At 44.2% G+C, this 24,379-nt stretch overlaps 1 protein-coding gene across 1 annotated transcript in view; it reads right to left on the reverse strand.

Moving 5' to 3' along the window:
* Positions 1-24,379, reverse strand: part of LOC137322995 (NADP-dependent malic enzyme-like) — a 191,425-nt gene that overhangs the window by 71,358 nt on the left and 95,688 nt on the right. The window contains exons 5-6 of the mRNA XM_067986317.1: positions 21,470-21,545; positions 5,020-5,181 (exon numbers count right to left, since the gene is read on the reverse strand). Of these exons, the coding sequence (XP_067842418.1) occupies positions 5,020-5,181; positions 21,470-21,545 (238 nt within the window). The remainder of the gene's footprint in view (positions 1-5,019; positions 5,182-21,469; positions 21,546-24,379) is intronic.

Below are 24,379 nucleotides of genomic sequence, written 5' to 3' on the forward strand. Positions count from 1 at the left end.
TGTCTGCATGGTCTCGCCAATGTACCATGCTCCGGGGCATCCTTTCCTGCAACGTATGAGGTAGACAATGTTGGCCGAGTCACAGGAGTATGAACCATGTACCTGGTGGGTGGTGTCCTCTCGTGTGATGGTGGTATCTGTGTCGATGATCTGGCATGTCTTGCAGAGGTTGCCGTGGCAGGGTTGTGTGGTGTCGTGGACGCTGTTCTCCTGAAAGCTGGGTAATTTGCTGCGAACGATGGTCTGTTTGAGGTTGGGTGGCTGTTTGAAGGCGAGTAGTGGAGGTGTGGGGATGGCCTTAGCGAGGTGTTCGTCGTCATCGATGACATGTTGAAGGCTGCGGAGAACATGGCGCAGTTTCTCTGCTCCGGGGAAGTACTGGACGACGAAGGGTACTCTGTTGGTTGCGTCCTGTGTTTGTCTTCTGAGGAGGTCTATGCGATTTTTCGCTGTGGCCCGTCGGAACTGTCGATTGACGAGTCGAGCGTCATATCCCGTTCTTACGAGGGCGTCTTTCAGCGTTTGTAGGTGTCCATTGCGTTCTTCCTTGTCTGAGCATCCAGTAACACCTGGAGTGAGGCATCGTTGAACCTTGGAGCAGCCTTGCCCCTGTGCTGCTCCATTGTGGTTTGTGGGTCTTTGCTCCAGCAAAAGCCTTTGGAGCAATGGCTTTAAATAGAGATCCTCCAGCTGACGGCCCATGATGAGGGTGCGCAGTCCGCCCGCTACGCAGCTTTACAACAGCAAACCCGGAACCAATGTTAAGTGGCACCAATTCAAATGCGATCGCGTAGGAAATGGACATTTTTTATTGGTCAGGTTACCCATGCGCCTATTCACTCCCCCTCGCTGCCATCCTGCCTCCATTCTAATATCAGGGCACAAGTGTTTGAATGGATTTCAATCTGTCTCACTCTCTGATAATAAATCTCACTCCTAACATTTTCCCAATGTTGACAACTATGGAGGAGAGATGGAACTAGAGCACCCAAGAGAAAGAGGCAGTTTTTTTTTAAAAAGCAGAGAAAATGAGGGGACAGTGAAAAAAAGAGGTAGGATGGGGAGGGAAGCAGGAGGCACTAAAGGGTAACGGCGAGGAAGGAGAAGTGAGTTGTGGACACGTCGTATTTTTTTCTATTACAGAGAAATAAGACAGGCACCGAAATGGCTAACTTGTCGGGCTATTCAAGACATAATTGTATTCATATTGACATAGTACATCTTTTGCCCCTCATCTGTTTTAAAACCCTGTTGTGTGCATTGAGCTCCACGATTAACCAAATGAAATATTTGAAAAAGATCTAAATGTCAATGAGCTAAAGGCTATAGGTTTGTCTGTTCTGAAGCTTCAATAGCTAATTTATTGTATCAAGGGATCTTGCCGAGCTCTTTTTTTTCATTCATGAGATGTGGGCGTCACTGGCAAGGCCAGCATTTATTGCCCATCCCTAATTGCTCGAGAAGGTGGTGGTGAGCTGCCGCCTTGAACCGCTGCAGTCTGTGTGGTGAAGGTTCTCCCACCGTGCTGTTAGGCAGGAGTTCCAGGATTTTGACCCAGCAACGATGAAGGAATGGCGATATATTTCCAAGTCAGGATGGTGCGTGACTTGGAGGGTAACGTGCAGGTGGTGTTGTTCCCATGCGCCTGCTGCTCTTGTCCTTCTAGGTGGTAGAGGTCACGGGTTTGGGAGGTGCTGTTGAAGAAGCCTTAGCGAGTTGCTGCAGTGTATCCTGTAAATGGTACACACTGCAGCCACTGTGCGCCGGTAGTGAAGGGAGTGAACGTTTAGGGTGATGTATGGGGTGCCAATCAAGTGGGCTGCTTTGTCCTGGATAGTGTCAAGCTTCTTGAGTATTGTTGGAACTGCACTCATCCAGGGTGGAGAGTATTCCATCACACTCCTGACTTGTGCCTTGTAGATGGTGGAAAGGCTTTGGGGAGTCAGGAGGTGAGTCACTCGCCGCAGAATACCCAGCTGCTGACCTGCTCTTGTAGCCACAATATTTATGTGGCTGGTCCAGTTAAGTTTCTGGTCAATGGTGACCCCCAGGATGTTGATGGTGGGGATTTGGTGATGGTAATGCCGTTGAATGTCAAGGGGAGGTGGTAGACTCTCTCGTTGGAGATGGTCATTGCCTGGCACTTGTCTGGTGCGAATGTTACTTGCCACTTATCAGCCCAAGCCTGGATGTTGTCCAGGTCTTGCTGCGTGCGGGCACGGACTGCTTCATTATCTGAGGGGTTGTGAATGGAACTGAACACTGTGCAATCATCAGCGAACATCCCCATTTCTGACCTTATGATGGAGGGAAGGTCATTGATGAAGCATCTGAAGATGGTTGGGCCTAGGACACTACCCTGAGGAACTCCTGCAGCAATGTCCTGGGGCTGAGATGATTAGCCTCCAACAACCACTACTATCTTCCTTTGTGCTAGGTATGATTCCAGCCACTGGAGTTTTCCCCCGATTCCCATTGACTTCAATTTTACTAGGGCTCCTTGGTGCCACACTCGGTCAAATGCTGCCTTGATGTCAAGGGCAGTCACTCTCACCTCACCTCTGGAATTCAGCTCTTTTGTCCATGTTTGGACCAAGGCTGTAATGTGGTCTGGAGCCAAGTGGTCCTGGCGGAACCCAAACTGAGCATCGGTGAGCAGGTTATTGGTGAGTAAGTGCCGCTTGATAGCACTGTTGACGACACCTTCCATCACTTTGCCGATGATTGAGAGTAGACTGATGGGGCGGTAATCGGCTGGATTGGATTTGTTCTACTTTTTGTGGACAGGACATACTTGGGCAATTTTCCAAATCGTCGGGTAGATGCTAGTGTTCGGGTTAAACTGGAACAGCTTGGCTAGAGGTGCGGCTAGTTCTGGAGCACAAGTCTTCAGCACTTCAGCCGGGATGTTGTCGGGGCCCACAGCCTTTGCTATATCCAGTGCACTCAGCCGTTTCTTGATATCACGTGGAGTGAATCGAATTGGCTGAAGACTGGCTTCTGTGATGATGGGGATATCGGGAGGAGGCCGAGATGGATCATCCACTCGGCACTTCTGGCTGAAGACGGTTGCAAACGCTTCAGCCTTGTCTTTTGCACTCACGTGCTGGACTCTACCATCATTGAGGATGGGGATGTTCACGGAGCCTCCTCCTCCGGTTAGTTGTTTAATTGTCCACCACCATTCATGACTGGATGTGGCAGGACTGCAGAGCTTTGATCTGATCCAATGGTTGTGGAATCGCTTAGCTCTGTCTATAGCATGTTGCTTCTGCTGTTTAGCATGCATATAGTCCTGTGTTGTAGCTTCACCAGGTTCGCACCTCATTTTTAGGTATGCCTGGTGCTGCTCCTGGCATGCTCTTCTACAATCCTCATTGAACCAGAGTTGATCCCCTGGCTTGTTGGTAATGGTAGAGTGAGGAATATGCTGGGCCAGTGCTCCCCTTCATGAAGTGGAGCTGTAGTGGAGCTTGGTTGCAGTATTTGCAGTGGTTGGCACCCCGGGCTGCACACCCGAAGCTGGAACTAGTGAGTTGTGAACAGTCTCATGTTACAGACAAGCCACATTTTATCACCATCATTAATGTTCACAACCTCCGTGTTCTATTTGACCTTGTGCTATGCTTCGCAACCCCATATCTTCCATCACAAAGATGACCCACATTCATCTCCATAACATCACTTGCCTCTGCCCCTACCTCACTCCACCTGCTTCTGAAACCCTCATTCATGCCTTTGTCGTCGCCAGCCTTGATTACTTAAGTACTCTCCTAGCTAGGCTTCCATCCTTCCACAAACATCAGCTCATCAAACATTATGTTGCCCGTATCATATCTCGCACCAAGTCCCATTTGTCCATCACCCCTGTCCTCGCTGGTGCCCATTCTCCCGATACCTCAGATTTACAATGTTCAGCCTCATGTTCAAATCCTTCCACCGTCTTGCCCCTCCATATCTCTAACCTTCTCCAGTCTTGCAAACCCCCCTCCCCCCAAACTCTCCATTCCTCTGACTCTGGTCTCTGATACATCCCCCCCTTCCCTTTGCCATTCTCTGGAATTTCCTCCCTAAACCCCTCTGTCTCTCTAACTCCCTCTCCTGCTTTAAGATGCCCCATAAAACCCACTTCTTTGACTAAACTTTTGGTTACCCCTCCTAATATGTCCTCCTTTGGCTCAGCACCCATTTTTGCCCTCATGCCTCTGAAGCACCGTGGGATATTGTTCTGTCTTAAAGGTGCCATATAAATGCAAGCTGCTGTTGCTTTAATGCACCAAAAGCAGCTTGACCCAAATTAATCTGCTCAGTTGGTGAGGGGCAGAAAGAAGTTGGGATCTGTAATTAAGTGTATAATTTTATATTTCATGCATACAAGCTTGCCCGCACTAATCTGTTATCACACAATAGCTTCCAAGACCGTGTACACCTAATTAACTTGGTCAGAAATAACTGAACCGAGACCATGCCCAGAATGCTTTCTAACATGGGCAGCATTTCTGCTCTATCCTGACAATAATGTCTGTTCAAAATATGCTTTTTAATCAATTAATTTAAAATCACTATCAACTTTGCAGCCATCAGTCTATTGGATGTCAAAATAGCCCGCTTTATATCAATGATTGTTATCCTCCCTTTTAATATTATGACATGACTCATTTATAGGAATTCAGTAAACTCATTATTTTCATGAACCAAAGAAGAGTAAATAACATGTACTTTCACTGCAGACAAGTCAGAATTGGAGTTTGAGTGATGACTGATGATTTTACCTGCTGCCTCAGCTGATATGCAGTTGGAAGGGCAGTGCAGTTGACATTTTCTTCAGCTGTATATTTGCTGATTTGTTAGGCTTGTAAAGGACATTGCTTGCTTTGTGGGTCTCAAATCTCAAAAGACGACGGATATCAGAGACTTTTCAAAAATTATTTTCTATGTTTCATTGTACTAATAAGCTGTGTACACAAATTTTAGTCCTTAAACTTTAATAACATTTTTAAAATTATTTAAATAATGTACCTCATTGTCTGTACCGACATCCAGAAGCACAGGAAGGCAATGTTGTGGACTCACACCACCACAGGCTGTGTAGAGAGCTAGCTTTCCCACTGGAATTCCCATTCCATAGCTTCCAAGATCCCCAAGTCCAAGGATACGTTCACCATCAGTTACAACAATGGCCTTAGAAAACGTAAAAAAAAATTTAGGATAAGCTAGTTCTTAATTTTCAGCCCAGGTCTAAACACTGCCTTGAAAAACTGCAGATGATCTCTATGAAAACATCTGAACCATGCAAGTATCTGTTTAGCTTCAGTTCAAGACTCGCTAAGAGAGAAATATTTGTCTACTATGTTAGCAACTGGTATACAACATTTTATTGCTCCACAATCAGAAGGATTTCACAATAGATTTGCATATGATGTGAAGCCACTGTTAACTTGTTAAGGGAGTATCATGAACGTGCTTGGCAAAAGCAATATTCAGGAATAGATCTACGATTAATGCTTCTTTAGATGGCCTTTCTTCATTGACCATGGTTCCTTGTACAGATAAAGACGTCACAAAATGATTGAAGAACTTGCATTAATATAGTACCTCATTATAACTCTCCGAAACATTCTATTATGTAGTTACAGTTGTTATATAGATAAACACAGCAGCCCTTTTGCACCTAGCAAGATTCCACAAATGGTAAAAAGATGAATGATCAGTTAATCTGTTTTTGAAGGTTTTGGGTGAGGCAGGAATGTTCGCCAGAGCATGAGAAGACTTCCCTGAATAGTGTCCAGGGATCTTTAACATCCAACTGAGCCACTGGAACAGGAAGATGAGGCCTTTGATGTTTTATTCAAACGATGGCATCTCTGAAAATGTAACATTCCCTCAGTATTGTACTGAAATATTTGCCTCAATTATGTGCTCAAGTCCAAGAGTGGGGTTTGAACCCATGACTTTCTGATTCAAATTGAACCAGGTGACACTTAAAAACCAAGCTAACAATAGTAAATTCATACTTGGAAATTTTATAAAAGAAAAAACCTGATTTTACATCAGACTTGTAATTGTGCCTGTATTATAATATATTCCTCGCTCATCACCAGTGAGTAATGATTTGAGACATCTGGCTTAGCCACTTTTTCAGCGTGGATTTTCCATGTGTTCCATGTAAACCCTCTGATTCAATTGTAAACCCTCCAATTAAACTGTATCGGTGGAAAGTCTCAGTTCTCTGCACCCTGCTTCTGTACCCACTTCTAGAGTAGATTACTTGGCCCAGTTCCTTTGTGTATCGATCTCAGAGTGCATGCTTCAGAATAAAATATCATCACTTCAAATTTCACTGAATGGTACCTACAATAAAATTAGGCAGAATGGGCACATAACCAACACCAAGCTGAAGCAGGGAACAGGAGATCCAGTGTGACTTGTTGTCCAGAAAGACTTATTGTTGCACAAAACACACCAAACACATGAAAAATAACCCAACATAATTCTTCAACTGATTTTTTTTGCCAAGGTCATCATAGGGGCCATCAATATAAGATATGGGACCATAAATATAAGATAGTCACTAATAAATCCAATGGGGAATTCAAGAGAAACTTCTTTACCCAGAGAATGGTTAGAATGTGGAACTCGCCACCACAAGGAGTAGTTGAGGCAACTAGCATAGATGCATTTAAGGGGAAGCTGGATAAAAATATGAGGGAGAAAGGAATAGAAGGATATGCTGATAGGGTTAGATGAAGTAGGGAGGGAGGAGGCTCGTGTGGAGCATAAACATCGGCATGGACATGTTGGGCCAAATGGTCTGTTTCTGTGCTGTACATTCTATGTAATTCTACGTGGATCTATATTCGTTATTATGCAGCATGTTCTTTCCTCCATTATAGTTTTTGCTTAAGGGTCTTAATGAGAATGCAACTTTTTTTTATTGCTTATTGCGCAGATTAGGAACAAAAAAAAGGATCAGGCATTAAAACTACTCACAGAAGTTAAGAAAGTAGCATATCTAGGAGTCATCAACTTCATACAATTGCCGTTTGAAGAAATAAGTATCATTGAGATACAATAATAAAATAAAGACAGAAAACGCTAGCAAGAGCCAGAAACGGCACCGATACAGTCATCAATGTACTGCAAAAAGAGGTTAGGGAGGGGACCCAAGTAGGACTGGAACAAAGGATGTTTTAAGTATCCCACAAAAAGGCAGGCATGGCTAGGATCCATACAGGTTCCCATAGTGACACCTTTTATTTGGAGGAAGTGAGTGGAGTCAAAGGAGAAGCTCTTCAACGTAAGAACAAGTTCAGCCAGACGGAGGAGGGTGGTGGTGGACTGATTGGGCCTCCGTTCAAGGAAAAAGCAGAGGACTTGCAGGCCGTCCTGGTGGGGGATGGAGGTGTAGAGGGACTGGACATCCATGGTGAAAAGGAGACGGTTAGGGCCCGGGAACTGGAAACTGTTAAAGTGGCGGAGGGGGTCAGAAGAGTCGCGGATGTAAGTTGGAAGAGACTGGACAAGGGGAGAAAAAAGAGTCAAGAAAGGAAGAAATAAGTTCCGTGGGGCAAGGACAGTCTGAAATGATGGGTCTCACGGGGATGTCCTGTTTGTGAATCTTGGGAAGGAGGTCGGAGTAGCCTGTGCTAAGTTGGGGGCTATGAGGCTGGAGGCCATGGTGGGGGGACATCTCCAGAGGAAATGAGGTCAGTGACGTTCTGGGAAACCATAGCTTGATGTTCAGCAGTGGGGTCATGAACCAGGGGAGGTAGGAGGAGGTGTCATTCGGCCTCCACAAGGTAGAGGTCTGTTCGCCAAACAACAACAGCGCTGCATTTGTTTAATGTCAATTTCAGGGTGGGACCTGAGAACGGAGTGCTGCAAGTTCAGAGGGAGGTAGGTTAGAGTGAGTGAGGGGAGTAGAGAAATTGAGACGGCCGATGCCACACCTACAGTTCCCAATGCAAAGATCAAGAGAGGGTAAGAGGCCAGAGGGAGGGGTCCAGGTGGAACGAGAATTCTGAAGGCAGGAGAAAGGGTCCGCTGTGCGGTGAGGGGGGGGATGGCGGGCAGACTCCTTGCCAAAGAAGTGGGCAGAGAGTCTAAGGCGTCAGAAGAAGAGCACACATCATGTCGAGCTGGAAATTTATTGAGGTCAAGGCATAAGAGGATGAAGCTGAGGCCTTCGCTGAGGACAAATCGTTTGGGGTCAGAGAGGGGAAGGTCAGAGGGGATAGTTAAAACATTACCAAGGGTGAGGTTGGAGGGAGGGATGGGGTCAGAGGAAAGTGAAAGGGAAGAAGGATCAGGAGGGACGATGGTGTCTAAGAGCTGTTGAAGCTTGTGATCCTTGACACCTGAAAGGAAGAAAAAAAGTTTTTTGTTAAAGGGGCGAAGGATGAAATGGAACTGCAGACCAGGCCAACTCTGAAGTACAGCAAGTTAGTACTGCTGAAGAGAGAGGTCAAGAGTGTGCATGTGGTGGCACATGGCCTTGAGCATTGATCTCAGGAAGCGGCAAGAGCAATGGTTCGAGGAACGCTGAGTATCATGGAGATATCCAAATAATCGTGGGTGGATCCAGAACATGAAGGGTGGAATTTAAGTTAGAATCCATGTGCAATAAGTCGGAGCTGGAGACAGTTGCTGTGAAAGCTAGTTTTAGTAGATACCTGATCGAGCACGAGAAAGGAAACAAAAAGCAACGAAGGTGAACAAGGTAAAAGAGACAAACGGAAATCCCGTCGGAGAGAAGAGCAGAACACCAAGGTGGGCATTCCTCGGAGAGAAGTGGCAGTGAATTAAACACTAAATCAAAAGCAAAATACTGTGGATGAAGGAAATCTGAAATAAAAACAGAAAATGCTGGAAATACTCAGCAAGTCAGGCAGCATCTGCGAAGAATGAAACAGAGTTAACGTTTCAGGTCGATGACCTTTCGTCAGAACTGAAAGGCGGCAAGTCATGGCAGCAGAGTTCGCACCAGTGATATGCCCCTCCTGCACTATGTGGGAAGTCATGGACACTACCGGTGTCCCTGGCGACCGTGTGTGCAGGAAGTGTGTCCAGCTGCAGCTACTGGCTAACCGTCTTTCGGAGTTGGAGCTGCGGGTGGATTCACTGTGGAGCATCCGCGATGCTGAGATTATGTGGATAGCACGTTCAGTGAGGTGGTCACACCGCAGGTAAAGATTACGCAGGCAGAAAGGAAATGGGTGACCACCAGGCAAGGTAAAAGGACTAGGCAGGTAAAGCAGGAGTTCCCTGGGGCCTTCTCCCTCTCAAACAGATATTCCGCTTTGGATATTGTTGGAGGAGATAGCTTATCAGGGGAATGCAGCAAGAACCAAGACCGTGGCACCACAAGTGACTCAGCTGCACAGAAGGGGAGGAAAAAGAATGGGAGAGCAATAATGATAGAGTATTCCATCGTAAGGGGAACAGATAGGCATTTCTGCGGCCGCAGACGTGACTCCAGGATGGTACGTTGCCTCCCTGGTGCCAGGGTCAAGGATGTCACAGAGCGGCTGCAGGACATTCTGAAGGGGGTGGGTGAACAGCCAGAGGTCATGGTCCATATCGGTACCAACGACATCGGTAAAAAAAGGGATGAGGTCCTGCAAGCAGAATAAAGGGAGTTAGGAAATAAATTAAAAAGCAGGACCTCTAAGGTAGTAATCTCAGGATTACTCCCAGTGCCACATGCTAGCAAGAGCAGAAATAGAAGAATAGACCAGATGAATGCGTGGCTTGAGAGATGTTGTAGGTGGGAGGGGTTTAAATTCCTGAGGCATTGGGAACGATCCTGGGAAAGGCGGGGCCTGTACAAGCTGGAAGGGTGCACCCAAGCAGAACTGGGACCAATATCCCCACGGGGGCATTTGGTAGTTCTGTTGGGGAGGGTTTAAACTAGTATGGCAGGGGGATGGGAACCAAAGGGCAGGTACAGATAGGACAAATTCAGACCAGGAAACGGGAAGTGGAAAAGCAGTTAGTGACGTAGTTAGCGACTCAGAAAGGCAAAAGAAGCAAAGGTTAAATAGTGTTCAGCACAGGAATTTGACGGGGTTAAAGGGCATATACTTCAATGTAAGGAGTATTACAAACAAAGCAGATGAGCTAAGGGTACAGATAGACACATGGCAGCATGATATCATTGCTATAATGGAAACCTGGCTTAAAGAGGGGGATAATTGGCAGCTCAATATCCCTGGATTTGGAGTTTTCAGGCAGGATAGAGTGGGTGATAAAATGGAGGGGGGTAGCATTATTGGTTGAAGAATCAATTACAGTTGTGAGAAGGGATGATATGCTAAATGGATCATCAATCGAGGCCATATGGGTTGAGCTAAGAAATAAAAAAGGGGCAGTCACACTACTAGGAGTGTACTATAGACCCCCAAATAGCGAGAGGGAGATAGAAGAACAAATATGTAGGCAAATTTCCGAGTGCAAAAATAAGAGGGCAATAATAGTAGGGGACTTCAACTAACCTAACATCAACTGGGATTCAAACAGTGTAAGGGGCACAGAGGGCACAAAATTCTTGATCGGTGTCCAGGAGAACTTTTTTAGCCAGTACGTGACAAGCCCAACAAAAGGGGATGCAATGATCTAGATTTAGTCCTGGGAAATGAAGATGGGCAAGTGGGTGAAGTTACAGTGGGTAAACATATTGGGGACAGTGACCACAATTCAGTTAGTTTTAGCATTATTATGGAAAAGTATAGAGTGAAATCAGGAGTAAACTTTTTAACTTGGGGGAAAGCAAATTTTACTGAACTAAGACGTGATTTGGCAGAAGTGGACTGGACACAACTGTTTGAGGAGAAATCAGTGGCAAGCCAGTGGGAGGCACTAAAAAGTGAAATTCTACGGGTACAATGCCGACATATCCGCTCAAAGAAAAAGGGGGGCACTGCCAAATTTAGAGCCCCTGGTTGTCTAGAAGTATACGAGGCAAGATAAAGCAGAAAAAGAAAGCTTATGACTGTCACAGAAAACTAAATACTGCAGGAAGTCTAGAGGAGTATAGAAAGTACAGGGATGACGTAAAAAAAAGAAATAAGGAAAGCAAAGAGAGGACATGAAAAAATATTAGCTAGTAAGATTAAAGAAAACCCAAAGATGTTTTATCAAAACATTAAGAACAAGAGGATAGCTAAGGAAAATGTGGGACCTATCAGGGATGATAAGGGTAACTTGTGTACAGAAGCAGAGGATGTGGGTAGGGTTTTAAATGAATATTTTGTCTCCGTATTCACAAAGGAAAGGGTTGATCCGGATGTAGTAGTTAAAGAGGAGAGGTGTGAAATATTGGATAAGGTAAACATAAGGAGAGAGGAAGTACGAGAGGGACTGGAATCCATGAAAGTTGATAAGTCACCAGGGCTGGATGGATTGTTTCCTAGGCTATTGAAGGAAGCCAGGGAGGAAATAGCGGATGCTCTGGGGATCATTTTCCAATCCTCACTAGATACAGGGGAGGTACCGGAGGACTGGAAGACAGCAAACATAGTACCATTGTTTAAAAAGGGTACAAGGGAAAGGCCAAACAATTATAGGCCGGTCAGTCTTACCTCGGTGGTGGGCAAACTATTAGAATCAATACTGAGAGATAGGATAAACTGTCACTTGGAGAGGCATGGTTTAATCAGGGATAGTCAGCATGGATTTGTTCAGGGAAGGTCATGCCTTACAAATCTGATTAAATTCTTTGAGGAAGTGACAAAGAGGATTGATGAGAGTAGTGCAGTGGATGTTGTCTACATTGATTTTAGTAAGGCATTTGACAAGGTCCCACATGGCAGACTGGTCAGAAAGGTAAAAGCCCATGGGATACAGGAAAATGTAGCGAATTGGATCCAAAATTGGCTCAGTAACAGGAAACAAAGGGTAAAAGTCGATGGATGTCTCTGCGAATGGAAATCCGTTTCCAGTGGTGTGCCACAGGGCTCAGTGTTGGGTCCCTTTCTGTTTATGGTGTATATTAATGATTTGGACTTGAATGTGGGGGCATGATTGGCAAATATGCAGACGACACAAAAATTGGCCTTGTAGTCGATAGTGAAGAGGATAGCTGTAGATTCCAAGATATCATCAATGGGTTGGTGGAGTGGGCGGAAAAGAGGCAAATGCAGTTCAAGCCAGAGAAGTGTGTGGTAATGCACTTAGGGAGGGCAAACAGTAAAAGGGAATACGCAGTAAACAGGAATATATTGAGAGGGGTAGAGGAAGTGAGAGAGCTTGGAGTGCATGTGCACAGGTCCATTAAGGTGGTAGTACAGGTAGATAAGGTTGTGAAGAAGGCATACGGAATGCTCTCCGTTATTTAATGAGTAATGAACCAGATTTAGTTAACAGCTTAACTGTGCGTGAACATCCGATCATAACATGATCGAGTTCAATGTAGTGTTTGAAAGGGAAAAAAGTGAGTCAGCTGCTAAGATTCTAGACTTGGGTAAGGCAGACTTCAATGGGATGAGACAGAGATTGTCCACAGTAAACTGGGCAAATCTGTTAATGGGTAAAACGAGTGATGAACAGTGGGAAATGTTTAAAGAAACATTTAACGAGATACAGAACCGGTTTATACCCCTGAGGGGCAAGAACTCTACTTGCCAAAAAAAACAGCCATGGACAACTAAAGAGGTAAGGGACAGTATAAGACGAAAGGAAAGGGCATAGAAAAAGGCAAAAAATAGCACAGATCCTGGCGAATGGGAAAGATACAAAGATCAACAAAGGGTCACAAAACAGATAGTAAGAGCTACAAAAAGAGAGTATGAAAAGAAACTTGCAAGGGATAGCAAAACCAATACGAAGAACTTTTATAGTTATATTAGGAAAAAGAGGGTGGTCAGGAGCAGTGTTGGCCCCTTAAAAACTGAAAGTGGGGATATTGTCATTGACAATGGGGACATGGCGGACATGTTGAATAATTACTTTGCATCAGTATTTACAGTAGAAAAGGAGGATAGCATGCCGGAAATCCCAAGAAAACTAATATTGAATCGGGGACAGGGACTCGATAAAATTAACATAAGTAAAGCAACAGTAATGAAGAAAATAATGGCACTAAAGAGTGACAAATCCCCAGGACCAGATGGTTTCCATCCCAGGGTTTTAAAGGAAGTAGGTGAGCACATTGCAGATGCCCTAACAATCTTTCAAAGTTCTCTAGATTCAGGAACTGTCCCTCTAGATTGGAAAATTGCACATGTCACTCCGCTTTTTAAGAAAGGAGAGAGAGGGAAACTGGGGAATTATAGACCAGTTAGCCTAACATCTGTTGTGGGGAAATTGCTGGAGTCTATAATTAAGGATAGCGTGACTGAACACCATGAGAATTTTCAGTTAATCAGAGAGAGCCAGCATGGATTTGTGAAAGGTAGGTCGTGCCTGACAAACCTGATTGAATTTTTTGAAGAGGTGAATGTCAATGGATGTTATTTATATGGACTTCCAGAAGGCATTTGATAAAGTCCCACATAAGAGACAGTTAGCTAAGTTAGAAGCCCATGGAATCGAGGGAAAAGTACGGACTTGGTTAGGAAATTGGTTGAGCGAAAGGCGACAGAGAGTAGGGATAATGGGTAAGTACTCACATTGGCAGGATGTGACTAGTGGAGTCCCGCAGGGATCTGTCTTGGGGCCTCAATTATTCACAATATTTATTCACGACTTAGAAAGTCTCATATCTAAGTTTGCCGATGACACAAAGATTGGTGGCACTGTAAGCAGTGTAGATGAAAACATAAAATTACAAAGGAATATTGACAGATTAGGTGAATGGGCAAAACTGTGGCAAATGGAATTCAATGTAGACAAATGTGAGGTCATCCACTTTGGATCAAAAAAGGATAGAACAGGGTACTTTCTAAATGGTAAAAAGTTAAAAACTGTGGATGTCCAAAGGGACTTATGGGTTCAGGTACATAGATCATTGAAGTGTCATGAACAGGTGCAGAAAATAATCAAGAAGGCTAATGGAATGCTGGCCTTTATATCTCGAGGACTGGAGTACAAGGGGGCAGAAGTTATGCTGCAGCCATACAAAACCCTGGTTAGACCGCACCTGGAGTACTGTGAGCAGTTCTGGGCACTGCACCTATGGAAGGACATATTGGCCTTGGAGGGAGTGCAGCGTAGGTTTACTAGAATGATACCCGGACTTCAAGGGTTAAGTTACAAGGAGAGATTACACAAATTGGGGTTGTATTCTCTGGAGTTTCAAAGGTTAAGGGGTGATCTGATCGAAGTTTATAAGATATTAAGGGGAACGGATAGGGTGGATAGAGAGAAGCTATTTCCGCTGGTTGGGGATTCTAGGAGTAGGGGGCACAGTCTAAAAATTAGAGCCAGACCTTTCAGGAGCGAGATTAGAAAACATTTCTACACACAAAGGGTGGTAGAAGTTTGGAACTCTCTTCCGCAAACGGCAATTGATACTAGCTCAATTGCCAAATTTAAATGTGAGATCAATAGCTTTTTGGCAACCAAAGGTATTAAGGGATATGGGCCAAAGGCAGGTATATGGAGCTAGATCACAGATCAGCCATGATCTTATCAAATGGCGGAGCAGGCACCAGGGGCTGAATGGCCTACTCCTGTTCCTATGTTCCTATGAGCCAAGGTATAGAATACAAAAGCAGGGATGTAATGATGGAACTGTATAAAACGCTGGTAAGGCCACAGCTGGAGTATTGTGCGCAATTCTGGCCACATTACAGGAAGGACGTAATTGCTCTGGAGAGAGTGCAGAGAAGATTTACAAGAATGTTGCCAGGGCGTGAAAATTTCAGCTATGAGGAGAGATTGGATAGGCTGTGGTTGTTTTCCTTGGAGTAGAGGAGACTGAGGGGAGACTTGATTAAGGTGTACAAAATTATGAGGGGCCTAGATAGAGTAGATAGGAATTACCTGTTTCCCCTAGCGGAGAGTTCAAGAACTAGAAGATATAGATTTAAGCTGATTGGCGGAAGGATTAGAGGGGACATAAGGAAAAACTTTTTTACCCAGAGGGTGGTGGGTGTATGGAATTCGCTGCCCGAATTGGTGGTAGAGGCAAGGACCCTCAACTCTTTTAAAAAGGACCTGGACCTGTACCTAAAGTGCTGTAAGCTGCAGGGCTACAGACCGGGTGCTGGAAGCTGGGATTAGAATGGGCACCTGGCCGTTCTTCGAGCCGGGGCGGACATGATGGGCCGAATGGCCCCCTTCTGTGCTGTATATTTTCTATGGTTCTAAGTTGAAGATTTAACAGTATTTAAGCAAATACAGAGCCAGGCAAAGGTCGGGGGGGGGGGGGTGGCGGTGCGGGAGGAAAGGAAAGAACAAAAGGGAAGGTCTCTGATAGAGTGGAGTGCGAGAATGATTAAATTTCAAAAGGGATGATGGTGCAAAGCGAGGAGGGTGGTAATGGGACAAGTAAAGAAACAAAAGATGGGACTAGAGGAGCTGCAAATGGCAAAAGCAGAACCATTACCAGCACCTGCTCTCCGAATGAGAGCAGTGGTTATGATCTGAAGTTAATGAAATCAATGTTGAGTCCGCAAGGTGGTAAAGTGCCTAATCGAAAGATGAGGTGCTGTTCCTCGAGCTTCCTTTGAGCTTGATTGGAACAGTGTAGGAAGCCTAGGCTGAGGACAGAGAGGTCAGAGTGAGACGGAGAATTAAAATGGGCAAGGTCACGCTTGCGGACTGAGCGGAGGTGTTCAGCAAAGTGGTCTCCCCAATGTAGAGGAGACCGCATCGTGAGCAGCGAATACAGAATACTAAATTAAAAGAAGTACAAGTAAACTGCTGTTTCACCTGGAAAGAGTGTTTGGCGCCCTGGACAGTGGGAAGGGAGAAGGTGAAAGGGCAGGTGGTGCATCTCCTGCGCTTGCACAAGAAGATACTGTGGGACCCATTCCTGTGGCCTCTTACCCTCTCGATCTTTTCACTGGGAACTGTCGATGTGACATCGGCCGTCTCAATTTCTCTACTCTCCTCACTCACTCCAACCTACCTCCATTTGAACTTGTAGCACTCCGTTCTCTCAGGTCCAACCCTGACATTGTCATTACTGCTGACAAGGGAGGTGCTGTTGTTGTTTGGCGATCAGACTCTACCAAGTGGAGGCTGAACACCAACTCTCCAACACCTCCTCCTACCTCCCCATGGACCATGACCCCACCACCGAACATCAAGCCATACTTTCCCAGTCAGTCACCGACCTCAACTCCTCTGGAGATCTTCCCCCACAGCCTCCAATTTCATAGTTCCCCAACCCTGCACAGCCCGCTTTTACTTCCTTCCCAAGATCCAAAAACAGGACTGCCCCGGTAGACCCATCATTTCAGCCTGTTCTTGCCCCACAAAGCTTATTTCTTCCTATCTCGACTCTATTTTTTTCTCCCCTTGTCCAGTCTCTTCCGATCTACATCCGCGACTCTTCTAACGTCCTCCATAACTTTAATAGTTTCCAGTTCCCCGGCCCTAACCGTCTCCTTTTCACCATGGACATCCAGTCCCTCTACACCTCCATCCCCCACCAGGACAGCCTGCGGGCCCTCTGCTTCTTCCTTGAATGGAAGCCCAACCACCACCACCCTCCTATCTATAATCTATTATAAAGGATGTGATAACAGGACACTTTGAAAATAATAATAGGATTTGGCAGAGTCAACATGGATTTATGAAAGGGAAATCATGTTTGACAACCTATTGGAGTTCTTTGAGGATGTAACTAGTAGAATAGATAAGGGGGAACCAGTGGATGTGCTGTATTTGGATTTTCAGAAGGCTTTCGATAAGGTCCCACAGAGGAGGTTGGTGAACAAAGTTAGAGCACGTGGAATTGTGGGTAATACACTAGCATGGATTGAGAATTGGTTAACAGACAGAAAACACAGAGTAGGAATAAACTCGTCTTTTTCTGGTTGGCAGACTGTGACTAGTGGGGTACCGCAGGGATCGGTGCGTGGGCCCCAACTATTCACAATCCATATCAATAATTTGGATGAGGGGACCCAAATGTAATATTTCCCAAGTTTGCTGATGACACAAAACTAGGTGGGAATGTGAGTTGTGAGGAGGATGTAAAGAGGCTTCAAGGGGATATAGAAAGGCTAAGTGAGTGGGCAAGAACATGGCAGATGGAATATAATGTGGAAAAATGTGAAGTTATCCACTTTGGTAGGAAAAACAGAAATGCAGAGTATTTTTTAAATGGTAAGAGATTGGGAAATGTTGATGTTCAAAGGGACCTGGGTGTGCTTGTACATGAGTCACTGAAAGCTAACCTGCAGGTGCAGCAAGCAATTAGGAAGGCAAATGGTATGTTGGCCTTTATTACAAGAGGATTTGAGTACAGGAGTAAAGATGTCTTACTGCAATTATATAGGGACTTGGTGAGACTACACCTGGAGTATTGTGTATAATTTTGGTCTCCTTACCTAAGAAAGGATATACTTGCCATAGAGGGAGTGCAACGAAGGTTCACCAGACTGATTCCTGGGATGGCGGGTTTGTCGTATGAGGAGAGATTGAGTAGACTAGGCCTGTATTCTCTAGAGTTTAGAAGAATGAGAGGCGATCTCATTAAAATATACAAAATTCTTACAGGGCTCGACAGGGTAGATGTAAGGAGGATGTTTCCCCTGGCTGGGGAGTCTAGAACTAGGGGTCATAGTCTCAGAATAAGGGGAAGGCCATTTAGGATTGAGATGAGGAGAAATTTCTTCACTCAGAGGGGGGTGAATCTTTGGAATTCTCTCCCCCAGAGGGCTGTGGAGGCTCAGTCATTGAGTACATTCAAAACAGAGATCGATAGATTTCTAGATATTAAAGGCATCAAGAAATATGGAGATGGTGCAGGAAAATGGCGTTGAGGTAGAAGATCAGCCATGATCTTGCTGAATGGCGAAGCAGGCTCAAGGGGCTGTATGGCCTACTTCTGCTCCAATTTCTTATGTTCTTATGTTCTCCTCCCTCCTCCTCCATCTGGCTCAACTTGTTCTTATGTTGAACAATTTCTCCTTTGACTCCACTCACTTCCTCCAAATAAATGGTGTCTCTATTGGAACCTGTATGGGTCCTAGCTATGTCTGCTTTTTTATGCGATACGTGGAACATTCCTTGTTCCAGTCCTACTCAGGTCCCCTCCCTCACCTCTTTTTCCAGTACATTGATGTCTGTATCAGTGGCGTTTCCTGCTCTCGCCCCGAACTGGAAAATTTCATCAACTTTGCTTTCAATTTCCACCCTTCCCTCGCCTTCACATGGTCCATCCACCCTTCCTCGACTTCTTTATCTCCATTTCTGGGGATAGGCTATCAGCCAATATCTATTATAAGCCCACTGACTCCCACAGCTAGCTTCATTACACTTCCTCCCACCCCACTTCCTGTAAGGACTCTATTCTCTTCTCCCAGTTCCTCTGTCGCACCTGTTCTGATGATGTTATCTTCCACACCAGTGCTTCCGATATGTCTTCTTTTTCCACAACCGAAGATTCCCCTCCACTGTAGTTAACAGGGCCCTCGACTGAGTCCGTCCTATTTCCCACACTTCTGCCCTCACATCTTCCCCTTCCTCCCAGAACCACGAAAGGGTCCCCTTTATCCTTAACTTCTACCCCACCAGCCTCCACATTCAGTGTATCATCCTCCGCCATTTCCGCCACCTCCAGCGCGATGCCACCACCCAACATATCTTCCCCTCCCCTCCCCTCTTCTTTCAGCATTCCGAAGGGACTGTTCCCTCCACGACACCCTGGTCCACTCTTCCATCATCCCCGACACCCACTCTCCTTCCCACGGCACCTTCCCGTGCGAGCACAGGAGATGCAACACCTGCCTTTTCACCTCTTCCCTTCCCACCACTCTAGGCTCCAAACACTCCTTCCAGGTGAAACAGCGATTTACCTGTACTTATTTCAATTTAGTGTACTGTATTCGCTGCTCACAATGCGGTCTCCTTTACATTGGGGAGACCAAAAGTGATACATTTTGGCAGGAAGAATGAGGAGAGGCAATATAAACTAAATGGTACAATTCTAATGGGGGTGCAGGAACAGAGAGACTGGGGGGGCATATGTGCACAAATCTTTGAAGATGGCAGGACAGGTTGAGAAACCAGTTAAAAAAGCATACAGAATCCTGGGCTTTATAAATATGGGAAAAGAGTATAAAAGCAAGGAAGTTATGTTAAACCTTTATAAAACACTGGTTAGGCCACAACTGGAGTATTGTGTCCTATTCTGGGCACCGCACTTTAGGAAGGATGTCAAGGCTTTAGAGAGGGTGCAGAAAAGATTTACTAGAAAGGTTCCATGGGTGAAAGACTTCAGTTACATGGATAGCCTGGAGAAGCTGGGGTTGTACTCCTTACAGCAGAGAAGGTTGAGAGGAGATTTGATAGAAGTGTTCAAAATCATGAAAGGTTTAGATTAAGTAAATAAAGAGAAACTGTTCCCATTGGCGGAAGGGTTGAGAACCAGAGGACACAGATTTAAGGTGATTGGCAAAAGAACCAAAGGCGACATGAGGAAAAACTTTTTTATGCAACGAGTGGTTATGATCTGGAATGCGCTGCCTGAAAGGGTGGTGGAAGCAGATACAATCATGGCTTTCAAAAAGGGGAATGGATAAATACTTGAAGGGAAAAAATTTGCAGGGCTATGGGGAAAAGAGCGAAGGAATGGGACTAACTGGATTGCTCTTACAAAGAGCCGGCACGGGCTCGATGGGCCAAATGACCTCCTTCTGTGCTGCAACAATTCTATGATTTCTTCAGTTGAAAGAGCTCTAGTTATTTGTAGCACTATGTTCTGATAATGTAAGTATGCAATCAAGAGCTTCATAAGCAACTTATTCAGTGTTTGGACAAGGGATTAAATACCAAAGAAAATCAGCTGTAATCTGGGGCATATCAGTAAAGCTATGAATGAAGTGTGGGAAAACAACACAATAGTCAAGAATGAAAAATGGCCATTTGGCACAATGAATGTTATCTCTCTAATACTCTGGCTCTTCCAAGTCTACTATTGAACTGTAATTTAAATTAAGTCTAGACATAGCCTGTCTAGAATTGCAGTCTATTGTTCTGGCAAACATTCTATTAGCTTTTTTGAAACTCTTCTGCTGTATTGTCTAGACAACAGTGCCTACTACCACTACTAATATCATTCCCAACTCTGCCAGTGCTAATTCAATTCATTTTAAACTCATGTCACACATTTCTTCTCCCAACATTGTTCACCTAATTGTATAATAGATTTAAATCCTTCTGCAAATTACTAACTGCTGCTCTCCCCATTTCAGTGTCTGCAAATTTGACAAGCTTACAATGGGTTTCGGTGTTTAGTTAATTTACGTAAGTTAGAAAAATATGGTTCCAAGCGTTGACACAGGCTGTACTTGTCTCAACAACTCCTTCTCACCCCTCCCAAGTCCGATACTACACCACTCATCACAACTTTGTTTTAATTTTTAACCAACTTATCTATTGTGAATTTCCACAGCTTTCAGTTTAATTAGAAGTCTCTCGTGTAGGACTTTGTCGAACGTTTTCTGAAAGTCTGTGTAAACTATATTATAAAGAGTGCCACTGAACTGTGTAAATCTATATATTATATGGGAAGGTGGGTGGGAGTAATTGAAAACTAATTCCATTGGATGCCATTACAAACCTAATCCAGTATAATCACTGTGTGAAGAAAAACACACAGGCAGTATTCCTGTGTTTTGATTCAAAATTGCAAATAAACCTGGGAATAAAGGAAAGGAGAAAGAAGAAAAACAAAAAGAGAAAGAAGAAAAAGAGAATGAAGAGAAAAAGCAAAGGAGAAACAAATGGAGAGAAAAAAGAGAAGTAAAAGAAAAGAACAAAAAATAATGAAGAAACAAAGAATGAAAAACAAAGAAAAACAAAAATAACAGAATAAGTATGACTAAGAAACAAGCATCTTATGACATTCTCACAAAGCACTCTAGCACTTCACACCCCATAAATTATGAAGTGCTGTCACGGTTATGTAGGTAGACACAGCAGCTATTTGTGCAGTGCATGAACAACAAATGAGATGAATGACCAGTTGATCTGTTTTTGGCCATTTTGCTTGAGGAAAGAATGTTGGCTGGAAACACAAGAAAACTCCCCACTCCTCTTCAGATAGTGCCATGAATTGCCAATATTGAATTATAGCAATGAAACTTGCGCAGGAAAGCTCACAAGTAAAAGACGTTACTTTGTAACATACTAGAAAAAAGCTGTTGGCTACGAGTGTATAAAATTATATAATACACATTAGTCTGGATGACACCAATGCGCTTTTGTGGTTTAAGAATGCCATGTTATTCATCTTCTATGTAGTACATCACTGCATTCTGACCTTCCACCAGTCATATTTAAACGAACAGTCATGTCTGTAGTCATTATACAACATGAATACAGAAATCTGCAGATCTTGAAATAAGCCTACCTTTATATCTTCTTCTGGCCAAGAGTTCAACATCGTAGCAATGTGGCCCTTGTCGTGTATGGTAATGAACAGTCCCCTGGGAGGGAAAAAAAAGTTTAAACTTTGTTTCGTTATTAGTCAACAGAAAAAGAAATCAACAGTCAAAGGCTTTTTGAGTTAAAACTTACACATGTAAAAGCAGTGGCATTCACAGTTTTAAAAAATAAGGAATTCTCATAATGGGAGATCAAAGCCAAGGTGAGCACCATTTGTAAAGAAGATTGTATCTGCTCCTGATCTCCAACTACAATTAGTTTTAAAAGAAAATGACTTTTTTTTTTCCTCTTCTTCCCATTCTAGTTTACCCAACTAACTGGCCTGGAGATGGCCAAATCCCAAGTTATGACCTATGCTGTTCTGACTAGTGAACTGGTGCCCACTCCTCTGTCCTTGTTCTCCCTTCAGCGTTTCCATGATGGCACAGCTAAACATCAGTAGGCACCATTCGGGGAACAGTGCAGGTTGGCATTCTACCAACCTGCGACGCAATATTTGGAATGTTAATGCACCGCACCAGCATGTCATACTTGTTACTGTATCCAATTTTGTCATCAACACAATATATTTTAAGATGTTACTTAGAATGGCACCTATGCTTCTAAGTTCTGGAACAATCCAAAAAATCAGCATGGAATGGAAGAGCTGATGTTTCATATGTTGCTTTCTCCCTTCTATGCAGCTCTCCCAGACAATCTGTGCGTCGAAGCCGACCCTCAGCATTAACAAACGCCTTTTAAACCTGGGTTGCTGGAGTAGGCATTAGGTTATGGAATATAGGCACGTCTATTGATAGCCCAGTGGAGAAATTTCTCAAGTCTTCCTCTGCCTCAGCCACAGTGAAACTTGTTGCTTGCTCTTATGGTTCCAAATAAAAATGAAGTTTATGGTACAGTTTAACAAAGCCCATTGTGTGTTAATTTCACCCATTGTATGGGTGACAAAAAAGCATTTTTGTCCATGGTTCATTATTTATTCCTTTGGTCACATTACATGCAGGATTAAAATTGGTTACTGCTAGCTGATGTTTCAAACTGCGGAGAAGATATAATATGGTCTGGTATGCCATATGCATTAATAAGTATTTGTAGTTTGTTGCTGAAAAACAAATGAGGATTTAGTACGCTAACGTATGTTAAGTGCAAAGCCATTAGGGCCATTCGGTCCAAAGCAGCACCCCGGAAGTTGACTGGACAAATGTGGTAATTTCCTGCAATCACAGTTTGATTTAAGTTTTGAACAGATTGATAGATCTAACCATTTCATTCAATTCAAACATCCTATATGGGGATCTTTTAAAAGCAATAGGCATAGCTGTCAATCAAACCTATGCTGAAGCCTTGAGTGAAGTTTAAGGTGGGGGAAAGCAGGACCATGATCCTTTGATAGGACAGCACTATAGCCATGAGCTACAAGTTGTAGGGTTATACAATGAAACCTGTCATTTAAAACCACCTGTTCTGATGGGAAAAAGTGATCTCTGAAATCAGTGGTCCCTCATTGCAGGGACATTCTGTAATCCTACATAATTGAAAAGGCATTCCTGTACGAATGCCACGGTGTAATCTGTTAAATGCTCGTGGGAGATTCAGATAGCCAGAATGTTTGCTGTTAAATCTCAGAGGGCCATGAATTGAAATTCACTTAAACTAAAACACCCCGAGGATGGGATTGACCTACATTGATGCTCACACTGCAATTATCATGTTAACAGATGCACAGCTGGTGCTTGGCATCCTGCTCACCGTGTGTATAACTGAGCTTCACAGGTGGCATCTCAGGGCACAGTGTGGTACTAGCACTGAAGGTAGTCTTTCATCAGCCACTTTTCTTAGCAACAGTCTTTAAAGAAAGACACATTTGTATAGCGCCTTTCATAACTTCAGGATGTCCCAAAGCACTTCATAGCCAATTAATGACATTTGAAGTGCAGTCACTATTGCAATGTCAGAAACGTGGCAGCCAATTTGCGCACAGCATGGTTCCACAAACAGTAATGTGATAATGACCACAATCTGTTTATAGTCTCGTTAGTTGAGGGATTATATTGGCCAGGACACCGGGAGAACTCCCCAGTTCTTCTTCCAATAGCGCCACAGGATCTTTTACGTCCACCTGAGAGAGCAGAAGGGGCCTCGGTTTAATGTCACATCCAAATGACGGCACCTCTGACTTTTTTTTTATATTTCAAAATAAACTTTATTCATAAAATTTGGAAAGGTACATACAACGCAATTCAAGTCACACTTCAAACAATACAATACAGGTCATACAATTTGCAGCGGTACATACAGTACAAATCAACGGTTCCAGTACAATCAATAGTTATGCACCATACATTGTACATAAAGTTCATGACAGCCTAGGGTGCCTCATTGCATTACAGTTGTTACCGGTTACAGATGCTCCAGAACTAGTTGCGCCTCTAGCCAAGCTGTTCCAGTACAGCTACAACACTGGCATCTACCCGACAATGTGGAAAATTGCACAGGTATGTCCTGTCCACAAAAAGCAGGACAAATCCAATCCGGCCAATTACTGCCCCATCAGTCTACTCTCAATCATCAGCAAAGTGATGGAAGGTGTCGTCGACAGTGCTATCAAGCGGCACTTACTCACCAATAACCTGCTCACCGATGCTCAGTTTGGGTTCCGCCAGGACCACTCTGCGCCAGACCTCATTACAGCCTTGGTCCAAACATGGACAAAAGAGCTGAATTCCAGAGGTGAGGTGAGAGTGACTGCCCTTGACATCAAGGCAGCATTTGACCGAGTGTGGCACCAAGGAGCCCGAGTAAAATTGAAGTCAATGGGAATCAGGGGGAAAACTCTCCAGTGGCTGGAGTCATACCTAGCACAAAGGAAGATGGTAGT

This window comes from Heptranchias perlo, chromosome 6 (assembly GCF_035084215.1).
Source record: "Heptranchias perlo isolate sHepPer1 chromosome 6, sHepPer1.hap1, whole genome shotgun sequence".
In the NCBI taxonomy this organism is placed as follows: domain Eukaryota; kingdom Metazoa; phylum Chordata; class Chondrichthyes; order Hexanchiformes; family Hexanchidae; genus Heptranchias; species Heptranchias perlo.